This window comes from Seriola dumerili, unplaced genomic scaffold (assembly GCF_002260705.1).
Source record: "Seriola dumerili isolate Sdu_G_001 unplaced genomic scaffold, Sdu_1.0 BDQW01000149.1, whole genome shotgun sequence".
NCBI classification, from domain to species: Eukaryota; Metazoa; Chordata; class Actinopteri; order Carangiformes; family Carangidae; genus Seriola; species Seriola dumerili.
The window spans coordinates 4608237-4635233 of NW_019174404.1; the positions used below are offsets into that span (position 1 = coordinate 4608237).

A 26997-nucleotide genomic window follows, 5' to 3' on the forward strand; every position below is an offset into this window, starting at 1 on the left:
CTTCAGGATAAGCACATTCCTTTTATCTATTCCTTTAAAGAAGTGTAAACAACTATACAATGCTATCGACCCGTTCATTTTCATGATGAAATGGGACTAGAGATTGATTAAAACTGAAAACAAGGTTTTGAATTTACACTCACCTGTAGCACTTCATAGATGGCTTTCTTGTACATGGGCTGCTTGTTGTAAGTTGGTTGGTGAAAGGCATTGTTAAAGGAACTTAAAGGCATGAGTTTCTCTACACAGACCTGGAAATATACACAGAAAATGTAGTCATTAATAGGCATTAATATTGTTATTAGCTAGAAAGTATGAAAGGATTAATGACTATTATGTTTATAGTGGAAAAGAGTTGATGAGAAATAGGTTGAACAAATAAAAGAAAAAAAAAGTTATTATAAAGTGTGTGGTTGTCACTCTAAATGGAGGGCTGTTTTGCTTAATTCCTCATGAAAAAATCACCTCACAGTAATATTAATGTTGGCTTTAAATACTCACCACTGAGAATTTTCCATCTCCGAACCACATGACCCATCTGGTTCCCTCAGCAGCTCTGCTCCGTCCCGTCATCCACCAGGATACGATGCGGCCTGGCCACCACGAGAACCCTCGCAGCTTCCCCCAAACCAGCTCACCAATGCCAAAACCACGACCGTCCTGCAGCCAAAATAAAAGACAAATCATCCGCTCTGTATTCACTTCTGGCCATAGTTGTGAAACCTTTTTAAACACCGTCTGTCTCAGTTTTTTTTTATTTTTGGGATGGGGTTAGATTAAAAACTTACATAAACAATAACATAACAAAATAAATATTATATAATAACAATAATTAAAGGTGATTGCTTATAATATAAATGAGGGTCGCAACTAACAATGATTTTCATATTCTATTAATCACCCAATTTTTTTCTTGATTAATCACTTAATCGTTTAGGTCTAATTCCCCAAAACTCTAAGTTAAATCTTCAAACTGCTTGTTTTTTCCATCAACAGTCCAAAACCCAATATTTAACTCTTATTATCACATATTCTCAGCACATACTCAGGAAGGGAGAAAAAAAATGACTTAAAAATAAATTGTTTATCAAAATATTCCCTGATTCATTTTTTGTAGACCGACTAGTCAATTAAGCGACTAATTGTTTCAGGAAAATCCCAAACTCAGTGCCGAGTGAATAGATGAGAAAATTTTAAGTTTACTCAAGTGACATCCCTTTACATATTTAGAGACATAAACGCATAAACGTCTATACATTTTAGTATTATTAAGTATATATTTTTTATACGGTATGCTTGAAGCTACTGGGGGAAAATACACAAACCAACTACAAGACTCCAGGTTTTCATGCTGCAGTATTACATTAAACTACACCAGATGTAATTGTGCTGCAGATGTCCTCTGCATCATATAAACATTTCCCCAGAATTCAATGTGACATATTTGGCATCTTTGTATTCTCTGACAGTTGTATGAGACCCCAGGTGAATAATTTCTCAAAACATGAACGGCTACTTGATTCCACAAGGATTAACCCTGGCTTTAAACTGAATCTGAGATCTTTGTTGTAAAATCCTAAAGGGGCTTATGACCAGATATTAATCAGTGCGAATCAAGTTCAAAATGATCTTACCTCATACTCGGGCTCAGTGTCTGCAGACTTGGGGCACGCCTTGTCTCCACCTACGATGGCGACAGGCTCGGGGGTCGTGGCCACAGTGGGCGAAGCTGGGTCAGTAGGCTGCTGCTGCTGCTGCTGCTGAGGCGGCTGCTGATGTTGCTGCTGTTGTTGTAGCTGTTGCTGTTGCTGTGATTGCAGCGACGGCTGTGATTGCTGTTGATACTGAGGCTGAGACTGACACTGGGTGTGCGACTGAGGCTGCTGCAGCTGCGGCTGCTGCTGCTTTGAAGGCTGCGGGTGCTTTATTATTGAGACCTCTTCTTTCTGGGTCTCTGTTTCATTCTCCTCGTGATCCTTCATCGCGTTCATCGCTGACATCAGTTTGGCCTTTTTCTCTGCCTGAAACACAGTCGAGTGACAGCAGAGGTAAAGACAGGGCTTTTCGCTTGATGTGTGCAATCATTGAGTCTAAAACTGAGTATAGAGACTGAGTTTTGATCCAGCTGGATATGTTACTTTTGTAATAAATATAAAGACATTGTTGAAGAAAATACTTATGAAAATACATCAGAAAATGTGTCTAAGAAAGAGAGAAGCTTACAAACAGATTCAGTGCAGACGGAACGCTTGCTACTCTGTGGTACAGACACAACTTGGTACCCAAACATGTTGAGGTTTGTTAACCAGCCCTGCAAGCATCCGTTTTCTAGGCTAAACACGTTCTGAAATTTATTTGTAGAGGACACACAGAGATTAAACTGATACCAGCCTCTCATGTGACTGGTGGTAAGACAATAAACAAGTGTATTTAGCAAATTGTCACGCTGTTCTTTTTTATTTTTCGACCACTTTGGGGCAGAAGAACAACACTGATAAATTATCACCTTATCAAGTTGTTATGGCAAATGTGTTAACAAACTGTAACTTATTTATACACTGAACAGACATGGAGGAGCCTTAACATTTGTTTGGGTTGTGTTTCTGGCCACCTGGGAAGTCCAATATTCACTTTCAGTTTTGCTCTCCTCTGAGGGAAAAACCTGCTCTTTAGCTACTAAATGCCCCACTATATTTAGTAGCCTTTGTCTTTCTTCTGTTAGGTGCTGGGCAGGCAGCATACAGTTGGTTTATTAGAGCTATTTGGTGAAAACAGTTCACTGCTGCTAGAAATACTCATGAGAGCAGTGAGACTGAACCAGAACAGTGAAGTCTTTGGGCTGTTAAACCAAAAAACAATGAGCTGAAAGATGCTGAAACACATCATACAGCTGAGGGTCACTGCAGATGATAAATCTGTGAGTTCATCACTTCCAGTGACTGATTTCACATTACACACAGTCACCCTGACCCATTGTTTATACAAACATACTGAGTAGTGCAGCTTTAAGTAAAAACTGGTGCTATATGGAGCACGTTGGTAGCCGAATGGTTACAGCACCTGTCACACAACCGCAACGTCCGTGCTTTGATTCAGGCCGGGGACCTTTTTTTGCATGTCACACCCCTTCTCTTCTCTCCCCATGTTTCCTGTCTGCCTCTCTGCTGCTGACTATCAAATGAGGCTAAAATGATCGTAAAAAAAGAACAGTGCATCACACCAGTGACTGAACTGCATTTATCCTGCGATGGCAATGTCCATGCAGGGCTGTCAATAAAATTGCATTACTGTCAGCTACAGTATAAGTGGAGACTGTTTTTAACCATTTAGCTGAACAAAACAAGTAGTGCACGTCATCTCTGCTGTATACGTGCAGAATCATGATTGTGGGAGTCTGAACGCCTTTGTAAACACGTCTTTATCTCCGCCTGTAAGGCCCATTCATCAACGGCAGTGTATACAGTAACTCTATAGTGTCCATAGCTGCAGTGGAGAGTTCACTGGGTTTGTGGTACCTGACACTGAACCGCTAGGTCGATCAGAGAGGACGAGACGCAGCCGGGACTTAAGCCTCTCACAGTAAATCCCCAACAGCTGCACTCATTCTGATCTCTTTCTCTCAAACACACACACGGTAGGACTCACATGCTAACTTTCTTCTCCTTCTCTCACTCTTTCTCTTTTACATACACACACACACACACACACACACACACACACACACACACAGAATATACATCTGCAGTCCCATATGTAAACACGTGTTAGTCATACTATAGGCTCCACGTGAGAGCAGTGCTGCACAGCTGTGCTTACTTTCCTCAAGTCGTTTTCTCAGGTTCTCAGGTCTCACACACACTGTAAATGTCCAGAGCTGGACTGAGTGTGTGGGAAGAGGAGAAAAAAGGGAAGTAGGAGAGAGACTGAGAGAGTGTATAGTACAATCCTCCGTCCTCTCTCCCAGTGTGACTCGTAAACAATAGCGCCTTTAAGGGGAGGTGGTGCCTAGATGGCGTGGGGAGGGGTATCTGCGCAGAAGAGTAGAAACATGTGCTCCTCAATCAAGAGGCTCTGCTGTGGTTTATAAATATCTGTACTGTAGTGCTGGATGGATGGTTCAAAGCCCTTGGCCATATGCGTTAGGCCTCTTGGCTCCAGCACAAGCACACTGGAGTTAGTGTTCGACAGCTCTGCTTGGATGTGTGGTTCCAGATGGTAAACTGCAAAAACTAACAAATGTCAATTAAACCGCTGAATGTGTTGTGTGTATGGGGAGAAACAATCTATAATCATATTGGCATGTGAGGAGAGTAGTCACTGGTGCAGTCAGAAATAAATGAGTAGGTGAAATGATTTTATGAATTTAGTCCAGCTTCTTCATCTCTGGCGACTAGTAATCACAGGTATACTGGGAGATCTGTAAACGCCAATAAAGCAGCTGAGCTACTGTTACTGTGCTCATTTTGCTGTGTTTAGGGTCAGACTGTCTCCAGGGTTCCTTCTCCTCAGAGCCAATGAGAAAGTGACGCTGAAAATGCCAGTGGGGGGAGGAGAGAAAGTACAGTGGCTATAAGAACCAGATATTTGTCTCTGGACTTCTTCCCAGTTGTAAATGCCCCCTTTTGGGGGCCTCACAGTGTGTGTGCAGCTCCACCAGCAAGACAGGCCCTCCGAGTCTAAAGGGGAAAATAGGAAAGGAGGTAGCAGAGACACAATGCGGTCTTTATCATTTACGCACGCCTGCCCGTCACTGACAGCTCAGAAATACCACCACTTATATCTGCTGTCACGCCGTGCCGAAGACAAATGCCAAAAATGACAGCAGACATACTGTAGATGTATAAACACAGAGGAGGAAATGTGTTTAAACGACCTCACATTGAAAAACATCTACTCTTTTTTTCCCCTTGGAAAAAAATAGGTTATATATGAAGGCAATGGAAAAACCAAACTTCAGTTACTGTACTTACAGTAATTGTGGATTTTGTTATGGACATAGTGAAAACAGAAGCTCTACAGGCTGCTGGCAGAGTGTGGAGACATGTTGGGTGCACAATAAGGGATAATCTGACTTAGAGGCCATGCAGCATGATACCCTGAGGGCTCAAGGGGTGACAGAGTGCACTGGGAGGCAGAAAAAAGAGAAGACATATTGGTCTCAGGGGTGTGCAGATCATACCTAAGGATTCAATCTGGGCTGCACTTGTTAAGAAAAAGGTCACGTTTACTGCGTGGCTTTGGTTATTTATAAGACAACAACTGTCTATTATAAGATTGTTAACTTTACGAGGAAGATTTCTTAGTCTCAAAGGGTCAAAGAGTCAAAAATGTGGTTGCTGAGATGAAACATCACAGTACATATGCCTGAAAGCTTGCATGTAATACAGGGACAAAGACAAAAAAAATTCATATCAAAGAAAAAGATGTTAAAGGTGCCACCAAATCCAAACAAACAAGCACTCTGCAAACTTTGATTAAATGTAAAAAGTTAGATGAAATAAACTGTCACTGAACATTACTTCCTCACACAACGTGACAGCGAGCCTTTGAAGCAACACAAAAGAGTTTGACCTTTGAATGCAGTAGTCTCTCATGCGCAACAGGCAGGAGAGACACAGCGGGGTCTGCTTTTTGTAATTGTTTGATGGATTATACAGTGAGATATGTCTTCAGTGCAAAGACCTCCTGAGCTTATCTGCTGAGCAAGGCCGCGTACAAATAGCAAAAACTTCCCTTAAGCAGCGACAGGTGTAGTTAAGTCGAGATGCATCAGATCAAGAAAAAAAACAAAACAAAAAAAAAACAAAAGGCAGATTTTGAAGTGGAAATATTGTCTGAAAACGCACCAGTGGCAGGTTCTGTTGTGCAGCGATGTGGCTACTGCATTCATTAGCCTGATGTTTTAGCACAGATCCCTACAAAGGCAGTGTATTTCACGAGTGGCCTTGGGGGGTCACACTAAAAGAGGCCATCTGGTTCTCATTGTATTGCGTCCTTTTAAGAGATAATTAGGAATATTACAGAGTCAGCTATGAATACATAAACAGAATTCCCCATGAATCCACAAGTGGAGTTGTTAAAAAAAAAAAAAGCCCCCCTCCCCTGAGGAGGCTGCTCGCTTTACTCCAAAGCTCTTTAAAATCTTTTCAAGTTATCAATTACTGTTCTCGTAGTAAATCTATGTCGTGAGTCAAACAGAACAAAGTGCACAGTGATAGGAAGGAAATGGCTGTGAGGCCTACACAACAACTTCACCTTTTTCCCACTTTAATGTTATGTAAGGTAAAAAATCATGCTGGCTCTGAAAAAACAACAGCAACATTTTTAAAGTACATGTATTTGACCCAAAAGAATGATGTTAATCTGACATTTCTAGGCACTGCTATGAAACAGGAAATAGTTTCAATGCATATTCACCCCACGGGAAAAACTTTTTTCATGCAAGCAACTTTTTCCCAAACACGGCTAAAGCCTGCTCACTCTTCCTTTTTTTAAAGAGACGGTTTCCCTTTAAGCTGTGCAGAGCAGATGGTCCACAACAACTCTCGTGGAAATACCTGAAGTCAGCATATTCCCCTCGCTATAAGCAGGCTAATCAGACATGCACACTATCCCCCTGTGTTATCAAACAAACAATGCAGTGCACATACCCATACACGCCAGCGCGCAACCCTCATAATCCAGTGTGGGGCTTCAGTTTTTTTCACCCCCACTCTCGGGGTAGAAGAGATCGCTTAAAAAAAGAAAGCATGAACATTTCTTTGTCTGGGAATTCAGGGTCAGGTGATTGCCGACAGGAATTCTGGTTGGATAGAGAGGACTTGCAAAATGTTGGCAGCGAGCCAAGAGGCTGTCTTGCAAGCAGGGCTGGAAATTTGCTGCAAACCTCATCTTCACCCTCATATCCATAGCACAGAGTTCATTTCCATAGCTGGGGGAGGGGTCAGGAGAAGAATAGGGGAGGGAAACAGAGAGGGAGAGACGGAGAAGTCCACTGTAACACAAGGCACATGAAAAAAAAAAAGAAAAAAAAAAGAGATCCTGGAGAAAGTGCAAGATGGCAGTAACCCTTTCAGCCACCATGTCCTCCCTGTTGCAGGAGCATGCAACAGAAAAATGCTCTGTGGCGGTGGAGTAGAAGCAAAACTGGAGGCTATGCATCACATTACTCCTCAGGAAAAAGGGCTTTGATGCCAAAACAAAGTCTTTGTGCAAATTAGATCAAAGCTTGCAGTGCACCAGATGAGAAAAGGGGGAAAAAACAGGCACAGTCACAATTTGCATCTTGCAAATCCCCTTAAATCTCAGCCCAGTGGAGCCACTTGTTAAAGAAAATCCACCTCTGTTTGGAAAATGTAAACTGCCTACTTGCCTCGTATTTTACGACATTTCACTTGTGGGACTCCGGCATGTCCTGCTAATTTGGCAATATTTCCTCCCTGGAGACATTTTTACGGCTGCTCCCGAGCCTTCTCCAGAGGAGAGCAGAGGGGGGCAGGGAGGTAGAAGAAATGGACGACCCCATGTTGATACTACAGAGACTCCTCATTATGTAACAGATGAGGTTGCACTACATCACATTGCTAGCAGAAGTCACATTTAACATGACTAAATAATGAGCAACGTGGGAACTTCACATTTATAGAGATTAAATTCACACTGGATTAATGTTCCACAAAAGAAATCAGAGCTCGGATAAGTTGTCACATTTGCTAAAGAAGCAGGGCTGAGTGATCCTTCTGCATCCAGTAAAAATACCTGTGTATTACCAGCAAACCAATCTCACCACAACATTTGATCTGAAGATCGAGCGATACGACCAAAAAGCTCCAAAACCATTACTAATTGGACTTTGTGGTGAAGAGATTGTTTTGTCAACTGCTGTTTCCGAGGTCAAGAATACACTTACAATCTCACGTTAAGATATCATGGACAACAAGTCCTTAAAATGGAAATCTGGGCATCTACAATTCCATAGCAACTTGGTAATCTCCATCTGCTGAGGAAGCCCATGAGAAACAATCAAAAGCTCTAGAAGGGCTATAAAAGGAATTTGTGGTGAGATTATTTAGTCAACTACTGTTCTCAGTAATAAACTTTAAACAGTTTGTTATTGCTCTACATTTACAAGGAAATCTCTTTGATGGAAATTTTCCATCAAAGAAATTGTGCAAATGAAATGTTACCAGCAAAAGCCGCGTTCCATCCGACTTTAATCCTGTCGGACAAAGGTTCCCCCTCATTCATTTGAATGTGGCCACTCCGTTGACGCAGTGGGGGTGTCAACGCAAAGGGATCCAGCAAAAAATGCCAGGTCACCTGGCAAAAAAAGCTGAACCCGGTTCAACTTTTGTCACAAATGATGCGTTATCCAGCAACATGCTGCACTGGACAACTTTGATACACATTCCTGGTCGATTACTTACTTACTGCTTAGCCTAACCCATAATGTGAACGCTGTACCTCCATGGCTCCTATTATCATAATTACCATGATAAAAGAAAAAAATGACGGCTGTCATGATGACTTTCCAGAGCAGTAAAATCCTCTCTCTAAAAATTATGAACTTCTCACTCATGTTTTGTTTCAAACTAATGGATCTGTAACTCAAACTGAAAAAAAAAAAATGCATGACTGGTTTTGTTACTAAAAATCTGTTTATGCTAATAACTCACTACCATTCGGGGTAAAAGGGAAAGTATGGTGTGCCCCTGGTGGCCTAATGGTTAAGGTGTGAATGGTTAATAACTGCAATGTCCCCAGTTTGACTCAAGCTGAACCCCCCCCCCCCCCCAAATGCCTGGCTCTCTGCACTGTCAAATATCAACTAAAGGTAAAAATGGTTTCTATTGGGCATTTGGGTGAACTGACCCTTTAATCTAGATTCATTTCACCTCAACTTCAAGACATCAAAAGCACTCAGAATTATAAAAATCTAAATTTACGGCAACATTTTCATCCAGGAAGCATGAATCATGTCAAGGCATCAAACAGATGTGTTCACCACAGCTGCATGTGATTCTCCCTCTGCTAATACAATAGACAAGAACAAAGCCAGGATACGCAGGAGCCGACTGAGCCAATGGCCCTGGAAATCCACTGAAATAAATGGTACCTTCATGAGATATCAAATGACCCATCAAATACACTTGGCTGTGAATACACCACGAGCCCTATCTTTGACCCTGGCAGCTTTAGTCCATGCCTGTCACTCGCCCTGCTCACTATGGTGGCTGGGGTACTCACCTCCATCTTCCACTTGGCCAGCCACTCCTCTCTGGTCCGCTTGCTAATGTAATAAGGGTCACCAGCCTGGAAGGTTATTCTGGGCATGGGCCTCTGACGAAGGCTGATCTCCCAACCAACTCCCCCTCGCAGCCTGCCTCGACCTCCCTGTTTAAGGTGTTAAAAAAAAAAAAAAAAAGTTAGCTACTTGTTTTTGATTCTTCCATTTAGAATTTCACTCATTCAGATTTTTAGGAAATCTGTGCATCCAATCTGTCACTCGAGCCTGTGAGCCAGACTCTAGTTAACAAGTGAGTAATTTGTGGTTTAGGCGATGGGATCGTCTACTTTCTAAAAGATGATGACTCATGTTTGTGTGCCGTTTAGTGCGGTCAGCTTGTGATTTGTCAGGCAGCTAGAAGTGATGCCACAGTGTCTAATCACAACTCCCTGGCAACAATCTAAAGGTCACCAGCACCTAACTGATACAAGGAGCTCCCAAGTGTATTTGATATTTCAAATCTATACACCATTAGGTACCATTTCTTTCACAAGTCCAAAGGCAAGAGAACTAATCAGTTTTTCTGGACCTTGGAGATCGGCGACTTATACCAAGCTTCTAGCCTGGCAATGGTGCAGATACAGTTTACTTTTAGTGCAAGCTTTCACCATACATTTGTGGGAGAGCAGGAGGCAAAAGGTTTAATGGTACACAGAAATAAACTGAAAGCATTAGTTTGATATTTTGAGAAATACTCTTCATTTTCTCACTTCACATCAATTCACTGTCCTGCCAAGAGTTGGATGAAAAGATCAATACCACTCTTGTATCTGTCTGTTCAATATGAACCTGGAGCCAGCAGCTGATTAGGTTAGCTTAGCATAAAGGCTGAACACAGTGAGAAACAGCTAGCATGGCTCTGTCTTAAGATAGCACAATCCACCTGGCAGCACCGCTAAATCTCACTCATTAAAACATATCTTCTTTGTGTAAAGGAAACATGTGTTTGCTTTCTTGCAGAGAGCTAGATGAAGAAGAAGAAGATCGATGCTACTCTAATGTATGTATGCAAAATATATATAAAACAGGAACCAGCAGCCAGTTATCTTAGCTTAGCATAAAGACTGTGAGCACTGAGAAACAGTTAGCCTGGCTGTGTCCAAAGCAAACAAAATCCATCTACCAGCACCTTTAAAGCTCACTAATTAACATGTTATATCTCATTTGTTTATTTTATATAAATCTGAAGTGTAACGCCAGCAAGCCACTGGTCCCAGCCAAGAAACAGTCCGACACAAAAGCCCTCTTAAAACACTGAACTATAAAACAGATTGTGCAGATTAACAAAGCAAGAAATAACATATTCAGATTAAGAGGTGCTTGTAGGAGGATTTTGTTATTGTTGGACAGTCAGGCTAGTTGTTCCTCTTGTTTCCACACTCTATGTTAAGCTTAGCTAACAGACTCCAGCTTAGTATTTAACAGATATTAATGAGATTGGTATCAATCTTCTCATCCAACTCTCTGCAACAAAGTAAATCAGCTTACAGTATTTCCAGTATTTCAAAGTTTTCCTTAAAGGAGGTTTATGACACCAGAATTCCTCCCTGTCACCAGTCTTTATGCTAAGCTAACTGGCTTTTGGCAGTAGATTCATATTTACCTATAAATCCTATCATCTAACTCTCAGCAAGAAAACAAATGAGTGTATTTTCCAAAATGATAAATAATTCCTGCTCAGCTACAGTCATGCAAAACAACATGTAAACCTCCACTGATCAAACATACAATCTGTCCTGCAATAGAGAGAAAGTAATAAGACAAGAGAAAGACATTGCTATAACAACACTGGGTGGACTGACGTTTTGACAACATACCAGTATGATGATATCTTCTATTTGGTATTTCTACTCCAAAAAGTCAAGAAAAGCACTTCTGCTTTTGTTCAACCTGCACCGCTACCATCTATCATGCTGGCAAGCAGAGGATTCACAGTTTGTGACAGGAAAGATAACTCAGCCCCAAAAAGGAAGCTACAGACTTGGCAAGTGTGAAAGACACCTCATGAGTTACATCAGCAAGAGAACAAAGACACAAACAGAGCAGAAATCTTACCTCGGTCTTGACTGCATCACCCCCATCCTCCTCCTTGTGCTCCACATCTAGAAAGAGGACAGCGACACAATGGATGGCCTGAATCATTTACAGGAGAGTGGAAATTGGCCACATCGGTTATCCCTGCATCTGTGTTAAACTTAAGTGGCTTCTCATTCATCAATAAACCATGTGACACATTTATTAATCCAGATTGTTAAACTTGCCCTCCATATCATCCCATTAACGATATATTTGTCAAGTCAAATGAATAAATCTGCTGAGAGATACTGGCTCTGGAAAACTCCTTATGCATGCTCAAAGTGGTTCTGGGATCACCGTAGCTTGTGCGCTCAGGTGCCATAAGAAGGTTTGATGCAACCCAGAGGGTTTGGATCGGCTGCCCAGGTTATGATGAGTGTGGAGAGGGGCCACGTTTATTTTGGCAAGTGTCACACTTCTGACCTTATATCCCCTCTAAATGAGACACACAGCTGGTTGCTATTAGCATGACCCCTCCCACGCCGCTGACACTGAGCCGTAAAGGCAACAACGTGCTGCTTCACTTCTGTGACTCTGGGGCGGTATACAACCCCCCTGCCAATCTCCAAAGCCCCGACTGCATCAGGACATGAATCTCTTCTTGCTGCTGTTGAGGTATGTAGAGGTGGACAATGTAGAAGCTGCTATTTGTCTGTGTTATTTTGAACAGAAAAAGGCGACAGAGGCTAAAAAAAAAAAAAAAAAAAAGGTTGTGTGTTGTACAACTTCTCAAATGTCCTATTTAAAGTAGAGTGCTGAAAAGTAATTCATTTACTTAAGTACCCTAAGTACAGTTTTCAGGTACTTGCACTTTGAGTTTAAAGTTTCAACTTGACCTTGGAAACAGCCACTGATAAAATGATCTCACCTCACAGTCTGTTTAGTAGCTGATCTTCATCAGCAGATGGCCTCTGCCCAGAAAATCTAAAACTAAAAGCACTTAAAGACATTTAAAGTGCTTTAAAACATGGATAAGTGATCTCAAACACAACCATGAACTTTGGCATATTTTGTCAACTACTTTATACTGTTGCTTACGCTTTTATATTTTAACTTACACAAAATGTTGCAGGCAGGACTTTAACTTGTATCTGAGCATGCTCAATAACAAGTCATGTAACCTTTAATTACATGAAAGATCTGCAGGTTTCATCCGGCACTGATTTATCATGATGATTCAGAACTCATCAACACTATTGGCACTTTTCTCAGAAGGGAGTGTTTTGCACAGGAAAGAAAATGTCCAACACAGAGGAAGTTGCAAAACCATAATAGAGAGGTGCAGCACCAGGGCAAAGATGATCCAAAATAGCACAGAAAACATTTGGTGAAACGTGCACTGAAACCACAGTCTAATAAAAATGTCTTTAACAGAATAAAAGCTGCAGTTGGGATTTCCCATTAACTTGGCCATGATTTAAGATCTGGAGGTCTACAACAACAAGGGCATGTTATTCATTCTTAAACAGCATTGTTTGCCTGTGTTCAGCAGAGCAGTGAGGGGTTAGCCAGGGAGCATGGATATCACCCAACTGAAGCATGATTCATGAAAACTTTTTCACCCGCAGCAGCAGAAAAACAGATGAGGAAGCCAAAATCAGCTTCATCACAGAAGCTCAAACCAACACCTCTGGTATTACTTTAACAATGATTAATTTGAATGTAAGCAAGTGTTTCTAAAAGTGACCAGGCAAGGTGATATGACACGACTGGAGTATACACACATCATTCAAGCAGCTGTGCCCTAAATTAGCATTATGGCACAGCCTGAGTAAACATGACTATCTGCTTAGTCGAAGCCCAGACACTATCGTAACACTTGAGCCCTGAGAGGCTAAGGACAACTTTTGATGGCATGTTTTCTGCACAGCCAACACTGGCTTGTCAGTGAAGTACCCTACAGACCTGTCCAAACAATAGTCTGCTCTCTTAGCAGCCTCTTCAAGTTGGTTCCATGTGTAGCTGAGCCCCCTGTTCCTCCCCCCACCCCCACCCCCAAACCCAAACCCCTTGCTCTTTTTTTCCATCACTCTCTCCTGGTCTCGTCGTCCTCATCGGGAATAAGTGACTATATAACAAATCGGTGAGGCGGCGCGGACTGCCAAGGTCATTGGGTTTGTGAGGGGAGCTGGCTAATGTTGCCCACAGAGAGTATACCTTGCCAGTTTGAGCGGGTTCCAGCTCTCGTATTGCTAGAGCTCAGTTCCACTCCAGCCGGAGCTCAAATCCTTCCTGTGCCCTCCAGATGGATAACAGAAACCCTGTTTAGCTGACTATCGATCCACCACACTGCCCCCCACCAAGGACTCTCCTCTCTCAGATGAATGTACATCAACACTCCCTTTATCCAAACTTGTCCAGTTACGGCATTAATTTCTCCTCGCATGTTTATCTTCAGTGCCAGTCTGGTTTGATGTTTAGTACCTCACAGAGAGGGAAATCTATACATCATGCAGGTGCAGCACTTAGCCATTAAATTCTGGGCACTGGGTACTGTGGACACTTTTTGCTGATGTAATCTGAATTAAACGTTTGTGTGGCCATGCACGTGCAGACTTGTGCTGCTTTTTTTGCGCCACAGTTGCCTGTTCTAAATGTCCTTTGTACAAAACCTACAATTTTCACAGTTTGCTTCTTACTTTCTCATTCCCCCAAATGATTTTGACGTCGCGATTGAAAGAAATCCTACAAATGTTGCATGAGTGTGTCATAGGCATCAAATATTACTCAAACTGTGACAAACAGTAAAACTTGTGTGTGTGCAGCCTGCAAACAACTAGCTGTCCTTGTTGTGCCATGTTCACACATGTTCTTTTCTTTGACTTTGTGGCTAACGCTGCTCCTGCTGACTACTTGGTTCCTCTTTCAGTTGACCTCAGTCTGCTGTTTTGTTGCCTGCCTGCTGTCTGTCTGTCTGTCTATTGTCTGTGGAAACTGTAAAGGGGCTTTTCCACAAAAGATCTGATACTTGTTACCAACTGTGACAGTGTGTGGCCTGTATTGTTTTCCCCTTGTCAGCCTGTGTGTGTCATCACGGTAAAATATGCTCCTGGAGTCACCTACTGTAGCAGGAACCACCACAGAGGTGGTTTTAGGAACTCTAGCAGCTGTTTATGTGCCTTTGGACAGATTCTGGCACCGTGGTAGCCTCACAACCATGCAAGACACAGTCAGTGATGTCAAGTTCAAATATGGGTGTCGTCCGTAATGACTACTGAGTACTCATGGGACAGAATTGGGACATTGAGGGGCGTCCGGCTGGTGTGATTCTATTGCAAGATGGTGATTTAATGTTGCACTTTCATACGGTTTGGGGACTGAAAACAGACAAATTAGAAAAAAAAATAACGGTCAGAATTGAAGCACCTGAGGGTGAGATACGTTTAGTTCCGATTATGGATTTAGCTCTAAAAATCTTTATTCCTATTCTTCCTGTAATGCAACCCAAAGCATCGTTGTGTTTGACCCTCTTTGCTTCGTAAAGCCTGATGATGTCGTCAGGGTTATTTCCGAAAGACTTTGTGCATGTTTTCACCGGCTGAGTGATTCTCATTATTACTGGAGGAGTGACCCTGAAACAGCTTTTGTAACTAAAAAATTAAAACATGGTCCCGTCACATTCCCCTGCCTCACATTGCTTTAATTCTACATCCTCGTTCAAAACAAAGCACCGTGCAACAACTGAGAATAAACAGATGAAATAAAAATTATATAGATTTATGATATCGATTTTTGTCATGCCCTCTGTGTTCACCACTGTATCATACTAAAGCTGAGCAGGATCTGGAGCCAGCGCTCAGAAGTCTTGTAAAGCAAACAGGGTTATCCCTGGTTTCTGCTTGGGAGTAACAGATCCTAGAAGCACTGACCAGGTGAATACAGAGTGCAGACCCAGTTTGTAAAGAGTTCTGGGCACGACGCCATCCACCTGGCAGGGCCCCCGACGGGGAGGCGGCCACAACAGAGACCTGCCAGCTCCCAACAGAGGCTTGTTGCCAGGAGACGAGTCGCTCCTCCCCTGGCTTTATTTACTGCACTCCTCATCAAGGTCAGAGCCGGTGTCTCTGCGGCCGAGAGAGGAGCCACAGAGACACGTGGCTGAGAGAGAGAGATAGGACTGGAAAGCAGGGGAGTGTGTGGGGGGGCTAAGTGATATGGTTAATCTCCATCTTGGACTAAAAACTACCTGTCAACACCACTCTCTCCCAACAATACCCCCTGATTTATATCATCTTTAAATGCTAATTTTATCCACCTCTGCTCTGTGGCTGGTGCAGACTCAGTTGTGTGACCAAAATTCATCAACATAAAACATAAAATAGTTTATTATAACGTGGACCGTTCGCATTTAAGATAGTTATTATATTGTATGTAATAGTCCAATTTTACTTAAGTAATTTAAGTTATGATAATTATTCGAGGAACAAATATGTTGCTGCATTTTGCACTAGAAAAGGTAATGCCACCTTTCTGCTGCTGTCTTTCCTGTTACTGGGCCTTTACTGATAAAATTCACATAATTAGACTAATGATTGTTTTCCTAACTGATTCATCTGATGTTTATTGTCTCTATTCATCATTTTGTCTATAGAAAAATTCCCATCATAAAGCCCCAGGTGACATTTTCTTATTAATTACTTTTTCTGACCGACAATCCATACCCCATAAATACTATTTCCTGTCAGTTGACTAATCAATTAATCAACAGCTTGTTTCAGATCTACACAAAATGAATCACTTCTTCAATACTTTTAGGTACAGTAACAGTCCAGATGCAAACGTTCCATATAACTTGCACCTACTCTGAATGCTCAATACTGTGCTTAACAAGGTTTTGACTGACTCATTATATCTATGATGGCGCTGCACATTCAAATGTCAACCTGCGGTGCATAGTGAAAGCATTTGGGAAACACACCAAGACATTGAGAAGAAATGAGAGGAAGTGAAATATAGCAGTCAAACATTGAGTATAATGAGTATGATATTATTAGTAACAGTATAAGTATAGTATAGTATAGTATACAGTATAAGCAGAGCTAATATTTACGAGTGACTTTCTCCCCAGTGCTGTGCAGCAGCATGAATGCAACACTTTTAGCCTCTGGGTTACTCATCCTGGCAGCGTCAGTGTCATGCTCTGTGTGCGGAGCTGCGCAGACCCACTCAATCTGATTTGCAATTCATTACTCAACCTCTCGTACAAGTCATGTCCATGTGACTTTTCCTCCTGGGTCTGCAGAGAGCAGATCAAAAGATAGCGAAGCTGAGCAAGCAGAGGCCAAAAACTCACATTTCGTTGGGCGCTCCAGTTTCCGCCTCCCTCTTTTCTTGCGCGGTGTTGTCAGGCTGTCGTCCTTGTCTTTCTCCGAGTCCTGCTCTTCCCGGCTGGGCAGGAATCCGTTCTCCTGGGAAGGGCTCAGGATCTGACCATGGGAGCTGTCCTCTGCCCGGCAGGAGGAAGGGTCTCTGGGGATCCCGTTCTCCACCTCCCTCTTCTCCTGTTTGGGAAAACAGGCGTCGGACGTCCTGTCTCTGTGCCCGCCCACGTCTCCATTGTGGACCTGTGCCATGGACGGCCTACCCACCCCAGTGTAGCTGTTGCCCACACCCACACCATCTTTGAGGGAGCCAAAGCTCTCGACCTGCAGGCAGAGGAAAAGAGGCTTGAAATGTTAACATCCTGGCAATCTATCAGCTTTATAGATTGTTATTGCTGTGGCAGTATGTTACAGTTTGATGTTCTGAAGGTGTGCGGCAGTGTTGTGCCTGTCAGCTGTTATGACATATCACTGGATATACCGAGGCTGTCTGTGCGATAAACAAAACCTTTCCAGGATTTACAACAAATCATCCAGCATGCTTGAGAAAAAAAAGGTCATCAGAGTGAGTACCAATGAAACAGCTGGCAGTATCAGAGTGGGAATAAGCGCTCTTCAGTCTATGTTGGCTAAATGGGCTATTTGAAAGAAAATGTCAATTAAAGCATTCACCCATTTCACATTAGATAAGCTTAATTTCATCCCTTATGCCTCCACAGCTCTATCTGCACAGAATCAAACATGTAGCTCAACTTCTACACTTATTAGTCAGTGAATTATGGCATTTCCCATTTAGCTCTGTTAAACTGGAGTTGTAAACTTCAAAGCTGCGCCAGTAAATCTGCTGTACAGCCATTAACTTGGAAAGAGAGGAAGGGATTACTTTACAGTTCATCAGGTACACTACTGAGCTTCCTGTAGTCATGCATTCATCATTACAGCAGCATGGAAATATGTGAAAAATGTTGGCTGTTTGACAACGGAGAAGTTTTTTCCCTCCGTCCAGTTTGGAACGCCCAGTTAAACTATTTCATTCTATGCAGAGGAGTAAATTCAAAGAGAGCTGACCCATCTGAAGCTGCAGTTTAACTGAAGCGGCAGACATTCAGCTCTTACAGCTAAAAAAAAGTGCCGGCTGTCTTAGAGGACCTAGAAAAGATTTGTTTCAAATCTAAGTAAATGTGATAGTGTCTCTGCTGCTGCCTAAAAATAGCCATAAAAAAACACACTTTTCAGACAATCCCATTACTGGGTCACTAGGAGCAGAAAGTGGAGCATGTCTTGTGAGATCAGACTGTCAACAGTGATGAGAGCAGCGCTGAAGCTTTCAACTCCTGTAGATGTAGGTGCAGCAGTTTGCATTGAAGCCAGGCGACAGCAACGCCTCAGGAGGCATCTGTCTGTCAACAGAAGATATTTAGCAAACACAAGACCCTGCGCTGGAGGCTAAAAGGTCAAACGTAATCTAATTCTCGCAGACTGAATAGGCAAACACAATGTAAACTAGCTTTAATGTGACCCAGAGACCTATAAAACGTCTGTGTAATAAATGCAATGCAAATTATGCGGAACAGAGGAACAAAATAAACTTCAGTGAAAGTCGTACTGTATCGTAAAAACTAAGATACATCAAGCCAAAGTTGGTTTTTAAGCATTCCTCGCAGGCCACAAGACTCTAAATGACTTCATCATTGTAGTAACTGAGAACAAATTAACTGTAAATGTTGAACAGTTGCACTGGAGCAGCGCTCTACTAAATCTATTTGACAGAACGAATGAAAACAACAACCCACAACTCAAACAATATTAATATTCTGAATCAATTCATGACTAGAAAAAAGGTTACAGTGTGTGAGTTGGTTTAGGCCCATACACACACACACACACACAAATGCAAAAGCAGGCAGACGGGGAAACAAACAGAAAGTCGAACACATGCACAAACTCAGGCAATATGCTCACACACAAACAGTACACACAACTGTCGCTGAAAGAATTACGCAACAGATTAGTGACCCAGTGAACTACATGAGGCCCCTGCCAGAGGTCAGAGTTCACAGTCAGTAAATCAGGCTGCACAGACATGCAGACAGAGGTCAAAACAAAACACTGACTAATCCAACTTACTGCTGCAGCATTACAACTTCCACAGCATCGTGCTGCCAAATGCAGTGGTATATAACAAGTTAAATAAACTATCAAAGCTGCACTTATCACTATTCTCATATTAACAATGGATCAGGAGAATATATGTAATGTGAAAGGCATCACTTGTAGTGATAAACCTATTCATGAATATCATCCAACTTGGAGATCCTTAGCTCTACATTAGTGTTTTAGCGTCTTTCAGCGCATTCTTTTGGTTTTACAGCCCGCAGCTTTACTGTTTTGGTTCACTCTCACTGCTAATATCAGTGTTGCTTTTGGCAGCAGCAGGTAGCTGTTCTCAGCTAAAAGGCTCTGATAAACCACTGTACACTGTCTGCCCCGCACCAAACTGCAGACAGACACAGTTAGCAACTAGCTAATGAACACAGTGGAGCATTTAGCAGCTAAAAAGCCAGATATTTTCCTCAGAAGTTGGTAGAGAACAAAAAGAGAGCTAAAAGATGAATGGGGAAAAAACTATTAATGCTGCTTCATTAACAATTCATTTTTCATCTTACATATAAAACAACTTGGTTACATGTTAACATGCAGCTAATTTGTCTTAGATAAGATGACGCTTTATTGATCCCAAGGGGGGAAATTAGGTGTTAATATTATATTAGGAATTTAGAGCAGATTACTGAATAATGTGACCAGCTGAGCATTTCGTTACCTCCTTCAGACTAGCACTGAATGTAACAGCCAGGACCCCTGGTAGTAAAGAGCAGTTAACAGAAGTTAATATTTAAAATGTAAGACCCTGTGAGATGAGGTGAATGAGTTAATATTTTGCCTTGTTTTGAATTTTTCTGGAGGGCTGGACTCAGGGTTAATGATACACCACCTTTTTTAGCCATTAACAGCTTTACCTTCTGTTTTCTACCAAAGATTTAATAACTAGCACTGATGCCTGTCAGAGAGCCTTCAGTGTCTTTTGGACGGCATTTCAATTTGGCAAGTACATGTTTGAGTGACTGTCTCATTCTGAGAAGAATAACACCAAGAGTCAAACACCCATGTGACTGGAGCATCTGAGTATAGTTTTCCTTTTCTACTATTTCTATTTGACTGTAGTATTGTTATTGGTGCTACCAGCCAGCTGCTGTAAATACACCGACACAAACCCTCAGGGATATCCCCACCATATATTATCGGTAAATATTTTTCTAATCTCCTTTTTTGTTTGTTGAATCACCCTGTGAGAATTAATTAACATGATTTTAAACACAGGCTTATGCAAATGATAACATCTCAGGGAGAAAAAAAAATACCCAGATACATGCTGGCCCAAGAGTCATTATTAAATCAGGGCTTTTAACAACAAAAGGCATCACAAACAGATTGCAAATGGTGCTGGTGTAGTGTCGGCATGCATCTTAGAAACATAGTGGAGACTGTGTGATGTTTATTCATGAGTACAAACAGGTACATGTGGTGTGTTAACGGGTTTCTGAAGGCTGGTACAACACTGAGGCTGCCGATAGGTGGAATATCTTGTGCAGATATTACTATTCTACTCACTTTAACCATTCACAACTAGCATTTAGACTATCACGGCTGGGTTATGCTTATGTATAGTTCATATGATCTGTCAAAATGTTTATAGCTGTTCCAAAAGGCCACACTTGACAGTGGGTTGAAAAGCCTGCTTTCACAGGGAAGGGGATAGTCTCAGCTCGAAGACATTCACGGTGTCACACTCGTTCTGAATGAATGAATGAATGAAAAAAGAAAATACTTAGACACCACATATTGGCCAGTTGCCGTGTGAAATGGGTGTGAATGTCTGATGGTTGGTTTTGGCAACTCAGTGTGATTATTAGGATGTGGGGGGAGGGGGGGGTATGATGCTGTTTGATGATCCAACAAGCACTGTGTTTGAAGGACACAATTACACTCCAACACAAACGCCCTACACACACACACACACACACCTTTCTGATGACAGTATGCCGAAGGCTACGTTCGACAATTCACTTCACGCAGTGAGAAAGTAATCAAGGTCTCTCAGACTCTTTTTCTGTCACTTTTCACGTGAACAGATGAGTGCAATACCCTGAATGCCCTCCAGGAGAGTCTGAAGACATGCACAGTTTACACCCATGTTTGTCAGCAGAATTCTCACTCTGTCTTTGAGTGTGGCAGTTCAGAACAGCTGCCTTCAGATGTGACTGCATGAACATGTTGTATGACCTAGTTCTTTTTTTCTTTTTTTTTTTTGCCGTTTTGCCATTTTTTAATTTGACAGTTGACACTGAAGAGGCAGACGGAAAAACAAGTGGAACAAAGGTCCCCAGCTGAAATTAAACTGTAGACACTGTGGCTGAGACCACTCTGCTACCAGGACGCTCTGTATGAACCAGTTCTTATCGAGGATACTCTGCTTAAACCTTAAACCATTTACAACATCATTGGACACTAAAACTGCCCATTAAAACCCAGGCTAAAGAAATTCTTTAAGTGATGGAAGAATCTAAGGCTTATTTCACAAAAATCCCTCATGTGCAAACTAAAGAAATAAATAAGCAGTTTTACAGATTTATTTTATGTTACTGTGCTCAAGGACCAGTTGATATCTGATCTTGACTGATTTTGAATCTTGACATTGCGAAAAACTGACAGTAAATCACTAAAACACAAGAATGAATGAATGGATGTGAATGTAAAGTTTCTGACATGTCAGATCAACACTCACTGGAAACTGCTTGCGCTTTCTTCCAGGCTTGCCAACTTTACAAGAGGCACTATTTTTAGCCAACTTCTCCTCTGTCCTCAGGTCCATGTCCAGTATTGTGCTCTCACCCTGTGAACAAAAAGACCACACCATGATTCAGACACAGTATCCTGCAATAATTGAAGCAACAGTGCACTTGTTCATGGGAATGTCAAGTTTACTTTCAAGGGCTGGATGCACACACGACGCTACATCTCTCCAGGTTATGAGATTGTATTTGTCCAGTGAACTAAGTGGCAGTTCACCTCAGCCAAAGATGCAGCAGGAGTGATATTACATCTGCAGGACACACACAAAACTGCACCTCGCTAAAACACTTGAACATTTAAGGAAGGAGGGGCTACAGCGGGTCCTTGAGTGTCTTTGGCTGAGTGGACAATGAGACAGATAGAAATTGAATGACACATTCCTTTGAACTAGGCTGAAGTGAAAGAACTGCGGACGCAGCGCTGACCTTCCACAGACAATCCCCTCTTGACACTGTTACAAAGACGTCGACCGGCCCCCACCTTCCCTTGCTGCAATTTCTTTTTGATTAATAAAACTGTCTGCCCCTGTGAACAAAGCCCCATGTCCGCCACCACCAAGTGCTCCTGGGAGAAAAGATGATCCTAATGTAGATGCTTTGAGTGTCAATATTGACTGAATAGGACCACCAGCACCAGGTCTGAATGCAAATAAGATTGCAAGACCATTCCTGACAGCTGCAGTGGGGGGGAGGGCAGGGTCCTTATTAAATTCCTTCAGTGCTGAATGCAAGATTCCCTCAAAGATAAATGGGCTCCCCGCACAATTACTGCAAGACCCTCTGCTGACTTGTTGTTAAAAACTTTTATTTTAAGCTGTGACACAGAATAACATGAGAGACAATTACTGTAGGATACTACATGACCTTGTCTTTGTATAATGGATGGCGTTAAATACAGCAAGAAACTTCAGTGACCGAAACACAGAAGAAAAGTAGGGGAGACTAGAGATGGGTGCAGCATTCTCAATACCTCCAATAAGAAGCAAATTAGCTTATAACACTTTACACTGCACATGTGCATTTACATCATCTCCCTGCTTAAAACTATCCCAAAACTACCTGGTAACAAGTGGAAAGTGCAAATACAAACTAGCATTTAAGTGTAAAACGTATGCTATGCAGGCTACGTAGCAATCAGTGGTATACTTTAGACATGTACGTATATCTGTCCCTTTAAGTATCGGCATTTGTGAGTTAGTTTTGCATCCTGGTTTTACAAGGGATGACAAGGTCCATTTAGTAAGTGGTCCTATCACATGATCTTCATCATGAAATTGTAGTTGTTTTTTTCCCCATGCACTTAAAGGACCTGTCTTGTCCATGTTAGATTTAAAACCCTTTGGCAAACTCATGTGATATCAGAAGCAGCTACTGAATGGGCCTTGTGGTGAGATTGTTTTCTCAGCTGCTGTTGAGAGTAAACTCTGAACCCCACATTTTAAGTCAACATGGACAAAGAGTCCGTGCTGCGAAAAAAAAAAAAAGTGAACATATATGATCTCAAGACTATTCTACTGCTACTACTTCATGACTATTTGGGCGAGGTGTTTTATGATGGGGTACTAAGTAACTAAGTAACTGCGAGATCCCCAGTTTGATCCCAATGTTGTCCTGAGACACTTGAGGGTTAATAATGGAAAAACCGTTGATGAGCTCCTCTGTTATTGACAGGCTGGAGTGATGTATCACTGCTATCAAAATTTGTGAACCTGTGAAAATCCTGGTGTCACCATTTGCACATATATCAAAATTTGTAATGTGTACCACCACCCAGGGAAATTTTCACATTTGCTTGTTTTCTGTCTCTGTATTTTCTACTGTTGAATCAAAAGAGACATAAAAATATTCTTTTAACAAAAATTAGGCTTTGAGATTCAGATTCCAACAGACTCCAGTTGTTAAATAATGTAAGAGGTGGAGGATGTTAATAAACAGAGGCATGAATTTCAAAGGTCAGGCCATGTTACTTCCAGGGAGTGTTTGCTCTTAATATGGAATAAATCCATCAACCATTAGTGTCCCAGTGTGATAAACTGATTTGCATAAAGAGATGCATGTGATCAGAGTAACTGATGCTGCTGTGATTAATGAGCGCAGGGTTATAACTGATAAAAATGGAAAAATATCATAGAATACTCATCAGTGAATTTCTGGATAAAAATACAGAGGTTGCTAACAAGACTTTAAGGGGTTATTTTAAATGTAGATATGGATGCTTTTGTGTTTTTTTTGCAGATGGTGCCGGTTCATTGTGTGATGATTACTAATAGAGCCTGGTGCTTTGGTTTTTTCTTACCAGGGCGGCAGAATTTGCATAGATAATAGCACGTTTTGAGTGCAGCCTGGTGTGCAGGCTCATTTGGGAACCACTTACATGGATGACACAATTCAGTGGTGCCTGGCTATCTCTGCAGGAGCAGCCTACACAACACCGCTCATCTAATTCTCAACCTGAGAGCGGAAACACTGAATGAAAAAAAATAACTCGCCATTTTCACACACAGCTTCACCCTAATATTTCCTGAAAAAAAAAAAGAAATATGATTTGTTGTAGCCTGGAGTGAACCCTACCACACTGTCAATATCGCTGCACTATTTCTGTCTGGATAGCCGGTTATTTAAGGCAATGTCTGTTGCCAGGCAACAAGACTAAGGGCAGTACTGTCTAATGGGAACGTAGAGGAAGAGGACAGATCCCCCCAGTAAAAGAGCCGTAGAGCAATTCCAGCTCCAGCTCAACCTACACCAGCCAACGCCCACGTCACCAACCACCATTACAACAAGCAAATGTCACATAATACAGCTGCACGTCGCCACAGCCTCCTCGGTGATGCTGCTAACGCCGCCGCTGTGGAGCAACAGTGATGCTGCAGTTACACAAGGCCTGTGATAATGAGTCTGTCTGCATCATGAGAAGTGACATGGCACGCCTCATGCTGGTGGATGCTTCAGGAAAAAAAATCAGACCATCAATCAATACAACCAAGTCTATCGCAGTAAATCTTTGGATTACAGAGATCAATAAGGAATTAGCTTGACTGACTGATTAACTTCATTCATAAAATTGGGAGAATTTTTAATTCGCATGAAGTAACTGCACAAACCACTTCTTTTTTATCCATCACAATAATAACGCTATTACACTGTTATTTGACTTAAACCCCTGTGATAGACACACATATTCATGCACACTTACGTTCACATTCTCTTTATAGATATTTTTTGGAAAAATACTAAAAGGCACTTTGTACTACAGCAGTGTTGCAGTGAATAATCTCCTTTCAAATCAGCTCTGAGTGAGTTTGAGGCTCTTTGCAGTGATGGACTGTCAAATCCAAATTAATCAACAGCTTTGCTCAAGTCATTCAAAAAACCAAAACATGACTGAATGAACTCTTTAAACCCGCAGGCTATAAAGCTGAGAGATCCTGAGCCATTCACTGACATGCCAAGCTTCAGAGGAGTCTCCGAAATTCCTTACGCGAGACTCCTGAGGCGCACTTTTATATTTCACACGTGTTTCTTACCATTCTGTTTCCAGGTGAGTCGGTGAAGTCTGAGCCTTTGAATGCAGTGGTGTTGGTGTTGGTGACAGTGTTGGACGGCATCGTTGAAGAGTCTTATGGGAGTATGGGTAATGTCTGATGATGGGCTGATGTAGATGAGGGGGGAAGTTTCAGGTGAGGATAAACTCAAAGGAATAAAAAAAAGAAAGAAGTGAGAGATGATCCTTCTTCTCTCCGCGCTCCTGGAAGATAAAGAAGAAACACAACAAATCAGCTTCTCACACATTAGATCCACTTTAGTTTTGCATTAGTGCTGTGATGCTTTGATTCAGAGGTGACCGGAGTTTCATGCAGTGCATATTTCACCAAATCAATTTAGTTCAAATCTTATTTTCTGCCATAAAGAGACAATTTCTGAGCATCAGCTTTCCCTTTGTGACTCATATAGGAAGCTCTCATGCTGAGATAGCCTATAGGATACTGTATGCCTGCTCTCGCCTATAGGGCCTGGGCCACTTTTTACACCAAATGGATGTATGGACGTACAGTACTTGACATCAAATGGCTGCTAACTGCACAATAACTCGAATAATGCTGCAAATGAAACTGAGGATGATTATAAAGGTTTATAATAATATTATTCATATTTAATTTTCACCTCTAGAGTCTGGGTTAAAGTTACTTCAGCAGTCAGCCATGCGCACACAGCGGAGCCACAGTTACACGGTGGAACTCGTGGAAATGTGCTAAAATAATCATAGGCCTATGTATCTATATTCACACAGGACGTTTCCACGAAAGGGTTAAGTCCAGACTAATGACAATCGCTTGTGATTTATTTAGAGGGTCTAATGAGCTGCTGGGATTAAGTCCTCGCTGCTGAAAAATAATTGCAGGCAACAGCCAGAACGCGTTATCTTGAAAAATGTAATTTATTATAAGGCCACACATGCGTTTAAAGTCAGCGCATTTCCATGCACACCAAACTACAATCAGTGCAAACGCTCACATTGCTGCGATCGACTGACTTGCATTTGTAATTCCATTGGCTATGCGTTCAAATTGCAAAGTTTTAGACGTCTTTTTTGCAGCAAGGGAAGTCTGCAATATGACCCAGGGGATTGTGGTCTTTTACAGGCCACGGCCACTGAAGGATAAACCCCCGATATTTTTTCTTTATTTTTTCTTTTATTTTAATGAGGCCAGTGTTTTAAGGAGCCGCGATACTGATTCTGTGCTGTAAATTCGGTCAAGCTCAAGTACACATCGCGATGTCCAATCAGCACATCTGCAAAAAAGCAAACCCTAAATCGCTATTTCCCTATTTCCATCGAGCGCCTTCCGCTCTCGGGGCTTTCACGTTTTTGTTCACATAAAGGTTACCCTTCCTGCGCGGTTACTGGTGCCGGGTTAAACGGATTTAAATGCGTGAGTCGCTGTGTGTTTCGTTACCCGATTTTCCCAAGTCCCAGGCCTGACCCTTTTTGTCTCGCTTGCTCCCGGAGCCTCCTTCCTCTTCTCTCCCCGTCCTCCACCTCCCCAGCCGGCCAGCTCCTCGCCAGATGCGCCGCTCTCACTGCAGGGGCCTGCCGACGGTCTTACTGGTGCCACCGGGTCCTAAAGCCGTCCGGTTCTACACCCTGTCCACCACATATTGACGGGGGGGGGGGGGGGGGGGGGGGGGGTAGGTGAAGGTTGTCTCAGACTAATAACTAATTATAAAGCGCCCCAACCCCAAAATACACACACAACTATATTAAGCAGATGCACATTCATATGATGTTAACTCAAATGCCCCCTTTAAAAAACATGTTTATTAATTAATTATTAGATTATTCTATTTGACAATGATAGATGACTTTTTTATGCCTTACAATACTAAACGTCATAGTACAGTA

General features: G+C 42.1%; 1 protein-coding gene across 3 annotated transcripts in view; it reads right to left on the bottom strand.

Moving 5' to 3' along the window:
• Window positions 1-26624, bottom strand: part of LOC111225351 (DNA (cytosine-5)-methyltransferase 3A-like) — a 41106-nt gene extending 14482 nt beyond the window's left edge. For 2 of the 3 annotated variants that reach the window (XM_022750164.1, XM_022750163.1), the window contains exons 1-9: window positions 26552-26624; window positions 25121-25341; window positions 21527-21634; window positions 16656-17007; window positions 11342-11388; window positions 9247-9393; window positions 1635-2021; window positions 502-660; window positions 144-251 (exon numbers count right to left, since the gene is read on the bottom strand). In XM_022750164.1, the coding sequence (XP_022605885.1) occupies window positions 144-251; window positions 502-660; window positions 1635-2021; window positions 9247-9393; window positions 11342-11388; window positions 16656-17007; window positions 21527-21634; window positions 25121-25201 (1389 nt within the window). In that variant the 5' untranslated portion in view covers window positions 25202-25341; window positions 26552-26624. The remainder of the gene's footprint in view (window positions 1-143; window positions 252-501; window positions 661-1634; window positions 2022-9246; window positions 9394-11341; window positions 11389-16655; window positions 17008-21526; window positions 21635-25120; window positions 25342-26551) is intronic. The other variant, XM_022750165.1, reaches the window with a different exon arrangement.
• Window positions 26625-26997: the final 373 nt, after the last annotated feature.